This window comes from Empidonax traillii, unplaced genomic scaffold (genome assembly GCF_003031625.1).
Source record: "Empidonax traillii isolate 1590-97213 ecotype Southwest subspecies unplaced genomic scaffold, ASM303162v1 scaffold854:size264813, whole genome shotgun sequence".
NCBI lineage: Eukaryota > Metazoa > Chordata > Aves > Passeriformes > Tyrannidae > Empidonax > Empidonax traillii.
In genome coordinates, this window is record NW_020956047.1 from 146,727 (window position 1) to 156,250 (window position 9,524).

The 9,524-nt window shown below is 49.9% G+C and overlaps 1 protein-coding gene across 2 annotated transcripts; it reads left to right on the top strand.

Annotated features, from left to right (window-relative positions):
- Positions 1 to 795: 795 nt before the first annotated feature.
- On the top strand, positions 796 to 9,289 carry LRRN4 (leucine rich repeat neuronal 4). 2 transcript variants are annotated; one of them, XR_003573307.1, is made up of 6 exons: positions 796 to 985; positions 2,374 to 3,097; positions 4,267 to 4,471; positions 5,020 to 5,157; positions 6,243 to 9,085; positions 9,122 to 9,132. XR_003573307.1 is itself a non-coding variant. In XM_027902238.1 (5 exons), exons 2-5 carry the CDS (start codon positions 2,410 to 2,412, stop codon positions 7,984 to 7,986), a joined length of 2,775 nt encoding a protein of 924 aa, XP_027758039.1. In that variant the 5' UTR covers positions 796 to 985; positions 2,374 to 2,409; the 3' UTR covers positions 7,987 to 9,289. The 2 variants fall into 2 exon arrangements, 1 of the variants encoding a protein (XP_027758039.1); XM_027902238.1 differs by having other exon boundaries at positions 6,243 to 9,289.
- The last annotated feature ends 235 nt before the right edge of the window (positions 9,290 to 9,524 follow it).

A 9,524-nucleotide genomic window follows, 5' to 3' on the forward strand; every position in this document is an offset into this window, starting at 1 on the left:
CCCTTTTGCTTTCACTTTGGAACGATCTCTACCAATTCATCCCTTTCTGAGATACTGACTTTGTTCTCAGCTCTCCATCAGCCTAATTATTACCTGAATTGTGGGAGTGCTGAAAGACCCAGCCCAGGGCAGGTCCCTTGGTGGGAGATGGTTCACGCTGTCAATCCCACTTTTCCAGCAAAAGACGAGATAAGTAACGGGAAGGGAATTCTCCCAAACCATGCGGAGCACAGATGCAGAGCAGGGAACACAACCCTCGCCCAGCGGGACCAGGAGAGGCCTCCCAAGGCTGTCCCAGGCGGCCTGAGATGCCGCCCACCCTCTCCATCGGCACAGAGAATTCCTCTCTGCGGGAGGAGCAGGTGAGGGTTTCACTTCTGACATTCCCTAAGGGCCTCCTTAGAAAAGTCATTTGTCCTGCGTGAACATTTCTGAGATTTACTCCCAAGAGCAAGAGCCTTAGAGAGAACTTTAAACACTCGAAGCCCTTTATTGGCGCCTAGAGAGAAACCAAAGCCCGTGTCAGCAGACAGAGCCTCAGCTTTACATCATCCTGACCTGCCAACAAAGGGCCACAACAATTCCCCTCCCTCCCCCCCTGGCAGGGGGAGACGTGAGAGTTGCGACTACTGACACCGATCTTTATCCCTTCACCCCCCCGCCTCTCAGACAAAGACGGACAGGAGCAGCCCTGCCTGAGTGTTGGGAAATAAGAGCCCTCCCACCCACCTCCCGCCAGGGCCAAAGGAGCAGGGAAAGCTGCGTGGAGCCGCCCCCTCTCTGGGCGAGGGGAAAGCTGGATGCGGGGGAGCGAGCCTGGAACAAACCTCGCCTGAGCTTGTGGGCAGAGCCGCGAGCAGGGAAGGCTGGGAACAGAAAATAGGCATTTCACGCTCTCGGCTGAGTCACCCAAGTGTATAAAACCGAGGCCGGGCAGTCGGAGCCGCTCGGAGCGGAGACACGAGGCAGCGGGGCTGTGGGACAGGTACGTGCAAGCGGATGCGGTTTAGAGGCAGGGACTAAGATTAAATCCAAGACTGGAATCCAGCGGTCCGATTCCTCCCATCCTCTCCCTGCCATGTGCTGCGGAGCACGGGATTCGGTGGCCGGGAAGCCCTGAGGCTGCTTGGCTCTATCACGGTTCCGTCTAACAAAAAGGACACAGGCAACCAAAATACAATATTTTGGTGGTCCAGGATATTCTATTTTGTTTGTCCCTCCCTCAAACCTGGCATGGCATTAAAGGGTAACAGTCTGGGCAAGACCTGGCACCATTCAGGGAACAGCAAGTAGCTATTAAAGTTTGGAATAAGTGTGAGATATTTCATACTACTTCGGTCACCTCCCTACGTAATATGTTTTTGGATGAGGAACGATGCCTGGCAGCGCAAAAAGACAGCTCAGTAAGAAAAACACAAGTTTAGGGCTGGGCTTAATTTTCTGAAGTGACACAGATTACCTGCGGGGCCTTTCACAAGTCATTTAGGACTTTTCAGTTCTTTTTTAAACGACAAAGCAAAGCTGGGGTGGGAGGAGGAGGAAGCGCAGAGGGAACTGGAACACTGAATGTTTCTTGGCGCCCAGGCCTTTGGGGCCGTGGTCCAGGAGCACACTCAGTTTCTGACCGCTTCCACTGAAATGTGGTTCAGGATTTGCATTTCCTGCACATCCTTTTCCCAGCAGCTGGGCCGTGCAATCTGTCGGCACTGCCGGCTGCTCGGGAGCACCGAAGTGCCTGCGGAGTCCCCACGTGGCTGTCACTCAGAATGGGGCAGCACTGCCCGGCAGAGCCCAGCAAGCCCCGGGGCTTTGCTGTTCCAACTTGTACTACGGGAAGAAAATCCCTTCCTAACACAGGAAAGGCGCTTTTACCTGCCCACTCCACTGCAACTCAGCCCAGTTTGGGCTCCTGTCCCTTAAAGTCTGACAACCCTCCCCAGCCCTTGGATCCACACACCTGCTTTGCACAGGCAACCTCACAGAGAACAATCCCTTGCCACGGGCACACCTGCCCTGTTGCTTGGGCATCACCCCTTTGGAAAACTTCCCACCGGGCTGGCCAAGCTGGACACTGCAGCAGGACAACCTGCTGCACTGAGGGTACTGCTGTGGGATACAGCTTGGTTGCTTCCTGCATGAAAAACTGTAGGCACACTTAGACTAAGCTTGTGTGATACTTCTGTCCCCAAGGGTTCATGTTTACTTAGGCCTAATTACCGAAGAGCTAATAATTATCACTTATCACTGTCTGAAAGGAAAAAACTTTAAAAATGTTTCAGTTTTAAAGAGCTTGTAGTTGCCTGGAGGGATTTTAATTTAGCTCTTAAGATTGATGTTTTGTTTTCTGCCCATCCAGAAACAGAACCCAAACAGATCTTGGAAATTGATCGCAAGTCCCTTCGGAGAAGGATGTCTCCAGGCTTGCTCATCCTCTCTCTGCTAGTGGGGAGCACAACATCTGGCCCGGTGAGCAGAGCAGAGCCTGCAGCATCCAGGGATGTCACCACCTTTTTCCAGCTGGCTCAGGAAGACCCTTGGGAGAACGTTAACCTCACCAGCATGTCCTGCGAGCATCGGAAGAACAGGACGTGGATCACCCTGCAGCTGACCAACAGCAGCCTGACAACTTTCCCTGTCTGCCTGCCAGAGGCCCTGGAGACCCTAGATCTCAGCAACAACCTCTTGGAAGAGCTGAACGGCTCGGAGGTGGCAAACCTGCCGCGGCTGCGCGTCCTCTCGCTGAGGCACAACCACCTGTGGGCGGTCTCGTGGGGACCTGAAGCCCTCAGCAGCCTCCTCAAGCTGGACCTGAGCTTTAACAAGCTGTCCTCTGTGCCATCCTGCCACAGCTCTGCCCTGCCCAACCTGAGGTGGTTGTCCTTGGCTGGAAATCCCCTGCTGGAAATCCAGCCGCTGGCTTTTTCCTGCTCCCCTCAGCTGCAGGTGTTGAACCTCTCTGCGACGCTGCTGGGGCAAGAGGACAGCAGAGGAATTAGGGACTCTGCTTTTGCCATCAGCACAGCTCCCAGGGAGGCCACGGACAGGCCTGGAAACTCCATCAATGTGCTTGATCTGAGCGGGACTTTTCTTGAGAAAAGTAAGTTTCTGGATTTCCCACTGTAAACACGGGTTTGGTCAGGCTGGGGGAACGGGAGCCTTGCTGGATGATGGGATGATGGCTCCCACCCTGGCCCAGCCCAGGGTGGAGGGGGAACACCCCACACTGGAAGCTGCAAACAGCTGGTCCAAGAGTGCACGGCACTGTCACGCAGACCAAAGGAAGGGCAGACACCACGAGACAGGGCTGTTTGTCCCAGTGGAGTCACCCACCTCCATCTAATTCCACAGTCTGCTACTGACAGTCATCCTGCTGTCAGCCCTGGGATTAGTTTTGGGACACAGAAGAGGAAATTAATTTCTCTTTCCAGACAGGCTGCTGAAATCTTTCTTTGTCCCCACAGCTACTCTGCTTTCTACTCTGCAGTGAAGGAGCACAGAGAGAGGCTTTCTATGTCAGCCACAGCCAAAGACTTCCACACAGGGAGTCAATCCCTGCCCCGAGCAGTTTACAGGAGAGTTTTCTCCTCTTGCCAGCCCCACTTTCTAACTGAGGTGCTGAGGCACACAGATGTTCCCTGCCTTTCCCAGCTGCCCTCAGCTTGGGGCAGAGCCCGTGCCCTGGGGGCTCCTCAAGGCAGAGGTGTCACTGCAGCTCCCATTTACTGATACACCACCACATTTCCTCCGTTCATTTGCCTAATCCCTCCTGTGAGCAGTGAGTTACTCAATTCAGTCATGGGATGGAGAGGACCTTTTGTACCAGACTCATTCTTTCACTTTCATGCCTCTTGGCTGTTTTTCCTGTGCTAGGAGAAATGAGAAGTTATTTGCCTTTTTTGCACCAGTAGATGCTTTGTAGACATCTCTAATTTCCACCACTTCCCTGAGCAGAGAAAGCCCTGTTCATTTAATCTCACCTAACAAGAAAGCTATTCCATATCTCTTACCAGCTTTATTGCCCTTCTATCTTCCCTTCTTTTTCTCTGCCCTGTTTTACAAATTAAAAATCACACATACTGCAAACTTACAGCTGCATGGGTGTTTATGCACTGCTGTACTGATTTTTGCTCTATTCCTTTCCCAAAGAGAGCAGCTGCAGAGGACGGCAGAGATACTTCATACCTAGGAATTCTAACCCTATTTCTAGGCAGAAACCCACAGGAACGCTCTGTTTAGGCAACAGGTGTAAATATTTTTCTGCTTCAGTTCAACCAGAGTGGACCAGAGACTTGCCCAGCCTCAGGTCCCTTCACCTGACAAAGATGCCACGATTAAGAAGCCTCCACACTGACTTTGTCAAGTCCATGCCCGGTCTCCAAGAGCTGCACTGCCAGGACTCCCCTTCCCTGAGTTTTGTGAGGACAGAGATGTTTGACAGTGCTCCTCATCTGAGCCATCTCTCCTTTGAGAAGTGAGTCGGTTTCTGTTTTGTTCTCCCTCCCATTAAATCTGCATCTTGGAAGCAGACAACAATCCTGTCCATCCCACTTTCAGTGTGAGAGGTTAATGCAGTTCCTTGTTTAGAATTAGTAAAAGCAATGGTTTAGTTCTTATCCTAAAGGTAACACCTCTTGGTGTGTCACACACCTGAAATACTGAAGAGAAAGAGAAGTCTGAAAGTGATTTACCAAAATAGCACCCAGCAAGATTTCTGTAATATAGGCCCAGGTTGTAAGCACATCAGAAAACAAACATGAGAGCACTGGCTGTGTTCTAGGAACGAGTTTAAGGAAAATAAACTCATTTAAAGGAAAAAATCACATTAGATTCCATCCCCCACTATAAAGACAAAAGAGAGCATCCGAGCACAGAAAGGGCAGGATGGTGATTTTAGTAACTGGCTACTGCCAAGGGAACTGGGAATACTGCTTTGTGCCTTACACACTCTGCATACTGAGCACATTCCAGCCCCTGAAGATAACTCAGCGTTTGCTAATTTTTGCATTTGTCATCTTGCAGCTGTAACCTCAGTTCCTTTAATCCTTGGGACACCAACTCATCGGATGGGATCACCATCAACCTCTCTGGAAACCCTCTGTTCTGTGACTGCCAGCTCTCCTGGCTGCTCTCCAAGCCCAAGAGAGTTGTGCTGCAAAAGTAAGTGAGTTCAAGGAGATAAAATAAGGCTCCTCAGAAACAGCCTCAATGTGTAAGTTTTTTGGGGAGAAGACATTCCCCACCATCTAAGTTATTCAAATTCCTTGTGTGTTCTTCCCTTCCACAAGAGGTAGAAATGCAAAATAAGGTCTCCTTCAGGAACAAAGCATAAATTATTACTAGGTGTGGATTCTACTTTAAGGTGAGAATAATATTTTCTTTCTACTTCACATTTCTCTGTTAGCTGGAGATAAAAAATGAGCTGGCTCGGTGGGCCAGCACTGGGTGCAGAAACTGGAAGACTTTGCAAGATCTTTAGCAAGTTATTCCCTCCTTACCCTGGCATTCCCAAAACTGAGTACAGGCAGGCAACAAAACCCCTTGCAAACAGCACCATTTCTCACCTATTGTTTTCAGGCTCTCCTACAGTTCTACTGACTAATTACAACAAGCTGTAGTAAAAAGAAGTGCTTTGCATATAAATGATCTCCCTCGGTTTTGAAAGACCACCAAGAAGATTTATCATCAAATCTCTGAGACAGCAGGGAAGTAGAGTGTTAAAATTAGATAGTCTGTCATCAGGATGGGCTTAGCAGTTGCATTCTTTACCAAAACTTCAATGTCTGAGTAAAGAAAGAACTCTTAGTAATTTAAAAGCGCATCCTGAATCATCTCACCTCCAGCTGCCTAAACCAGCTGGTTTACAGGATCCCGGGGATCCTGTTACATCTCTCTGCATTGTTCCCCTCTTAGTGTGGCGTTACAGTCTGACCCTTTGGGACAAGTTGCCTTGAACTCTTGATAAGGTTCACAGTCCTTGTACCAAAGGAGGTTTCCTCTAAGGGGAAAGATATTCCTGCACCTTACAAAACCAGAACCCCAGTCAGCTGAATCCCTCAGCTAGTGCTGTGGAGAGCCATCTGCCAAACATAGGACTATCATTAAGACAACTTCACTTTGCTCTAGGTTTGTTCTCTAATATAAAGATGGATTTTGACAGCAGGTTGCCAATTGCAATCCAAGCAGCCTAAGGAGCCTGCAGTGTTCTTATGGATCTTGACTGTTCTGTCTTGTCCCCTCTGCAGGGCTGGGGAGACTTTCTGCACATCCCAGGAAGAGGGGGGCAGACCTCCAACACTTGTTTCACTGCAGGAGCTCTACAATAAGTGCCAGTCGGGGAGCAGCAATGGCACAGTGCTCCATTCAAACACAGCCTCTCCTGATCATGATGCTCTCAACTTTACCAGTTACGATGCCACTGCTGCGGTAACAACAGACTGGGCTCTGCTCTCCAGAGACACTTCTACCAGCTCCCTGATCCATGGGGATTTAATGAGCGCTACAGCCAGCCCAATGCTCACCGAAGACACTTCTACCAGCTCCCTGATCCATGGGGATTTAATGAGCGCTACAGCCAGCCCAATGCTCGCTGAAGACACTTCTATCAGCTCCCTGATCCATGGGGATTTAATGAGCGCCAAAGCCAGCCCAATGCTCACCGAAGACACTTCTATCAGCTCCCTGATCCATGGGGATTTAATGAGTGCCACAGCCAGCCCAGTGCTCAATGAAGACACTTCCATCAGCTCCCTGATCCAGGGAGATTTAATGAGCGCCACAGCCAGCCCAACGCTAACCAGAGATGCTTACACCAGCTCCCTAAACCAGGGGGATGCAATGAGCACAACAGTCCATCCAGTGCTGGCCAAAGACACTTCCACCAGCTCCCTGATCCAGAGGGATGCAATGAGCACTGCACTGCCCCCAACAGAGCCGATGCTCACAGTGGCCAACAGCTCCTCCCACCAGGAGGAGGCAGTTTCCAAATCCACAAGCAATCCCCCTTCCTTTGCATCCGTAACCTCCTTCCCGGTTTTCCTCAAAGAGCTCTTTGCTCAGCTTGGCTCCACGAGTCAAACAGGAACAGAGCAGCCAAAGGGAGAGCTCAGAACAACCGACACAACATTTCCCCAGGAAGCTCCATCCAGCCAGACCACCAGTCGTTATTCTACTGGAGGAACAGGAACCCCCAACACCACTGAGCGTTCTATTCACTCGACTGCCAGCCTTGGTGGGGAGGGTACCCCACAGAGCACCCCCCAGCCGAGCCCCCCGCAGCTGAACTCATCCAGGAGCAGTGCTGGCTCAGAGCCTGCCCCCACCAGGGCTCCAGCACACTATGTGGATGACTACGACTACGACGAACAGCCCAAGGAAACCCCAGTGCAAGTGGGACACCTCTCCTGCGACTACAACCCCTGCAGGCACCTCCAGAAGCCGTGCAGTGAACTCCAGAGCGTGTCCCAGTGTTTGTGCCCGGGCATGTCGATGGAAGACGAGGTTCCAGACCCGCCGAGGCTCAGCGAGGTGACTGAAGTCACCGACAGCTCTGCCCTGATTCACTGGTGCGCCCCAAATTCGGTTGTTCACACCTATGAGCTGGTGCTTCTTGCCCAAGGCAACGAGGACAGGCAGTTTGTCATGGATAATATTTATCCCACGGCCAGGCAGTACACTCTGTATAATCTGTCACCGTACACCACTTACAACATTTGCGTGACAGCTTCGAACAAAGCCGGGTCAAGCCAGATAACAGCTCAGGAATTTCCAGGTAATTCGTGCACCAGATTTAAAACAAAACCCAGCTACAAGTCTGTCTTTGTTGCTCTGTCTGCAGCAAGTGGATTCTTTCTCATTACCACGATTGTTTTGTCTGCATGTCTATGCAGGGCATGCAAGAAGCCTCACAGTGAGCAGTATGGCACACACTTGGTCTCCTACAAGAACCCAGCCTTCGATTATCCATTAAAAATACAAACCAGCAATTAGCTCTGGGTTATTGTTCTGCACATTCAGAACTCACCGTCTCCATCACCTTGGTATGTTTTTGGGAGACTCTCAAAGTGTCCTTCAACAAAACTATAAACCCCCAGATTTCATAACCCTTCTGTTTCTAAGGGAGAGCAAACAACCAACAAATTAAAACTAATAATGAAGGTATCGACCAGAAAAAAGTCTCTGGACTCTGGTTCATGTGCTAAGCAGCAGCAAAGCTGGACACTAACCTTGAAAAAGTGTTTTTATAATCACCTACCAATAGAGTAGCATGAGTTCTACACAGTGAGAGGCTGCCTGGCCAGCTGTCTGCCTCCAGTATCTCATGGCCACAGCTGAGAGCCATGATCCAAGGTGCATCTGGCTGAGAATGACACACTCTGCTTTTATTCACAGGGGGAAGTTGGGGGTTCAGGTTTTTAAAGGTATGATCCAAAAAGAGAGTGTTACTGGAAGGAGTGAGAGGGCTCAGTGACAAGGTGCTGTGCAGCTCTAACTCCATTAAGCAACTCCAGAGGCTGCAGCTGCTCAGCCTCACTTCAGTTCAGGAAAAAGAAACAAAGATTAAATGTAAAAAGGACTGTGCAGGATCCTTGGGGCAGGGATCATTGTTTTGTCGTGTCTTTGTGTGATGTTGGAGTCTCCCAAGTGCTCCCACAAGCAGTTTCCAGGCAGTGGGGGTTTGCTACAGTACAGCAGTGACCCCACAAGTGGTTAGAGGAGCATGGTAACATTTGCTTCTCAATGGATTTTAAAGAGAGATGGTTGTTCCATCCCAATAATCTATCCCATCCACAGGTTTAGCACCTGATTTACCTCAGAGAGGCAAAAGGATGAGCGATGAAACAATTTAATGTGTGTGTTTCTGAGACTTGAAAAAACCCAAATCCCATCCACTGGCAGCAGAGAGTTCTGCAGACACCTTTCAGATTAATTTTCAGGTGCTACTTTCTGCTACAATGATAGTAAGAGATGCTGACAATCCCAGCTTTGAGCTTGCCATTAAAATTCAGAGAGGTGTTTGTGGAAGGGGAGACATTTGTGCCAGCCAAATACTTCCCCAGGGGTTTATGTTCCAGCAGCTCCTGTTCCTGTACTGACACTGTGTAAGGTCCCCTCCGAGGGAAAGGTGCTGTACAGTGCAAGAGCCTCTCTGTTCTGGTCTGTTTTGATGCTTCCAGTATTAACAGCAATAAAAGCTACAGAGCTGAGTTCTGGCCCTTTGTTAAACACAGATCTTGGTGTTGTCTTTACCACCTACAATGTTTAGCCTGAGAAATCAACTCGTTTTGTTGTTCTGGAAGAAACTTTCAGCGTTTAGTAAATAAATGTTTTTGTGATGGTAAATTTGTGTTCTCTCGTGTCTTTAAGAGCTTTCGTTTTTCCTGTGCAGAAGGTGGTTGTGCCATGCTCACCACTGTGGGTGGCAGCCCTTTCATGGGAGTTTGTGGCACTGGGAATGACACTGTCCCTGAACAGGTACAGGTTCCTGCTGTGTGTGTCTCCTGAGCTTGGCTGAGCCCCGTGACTAA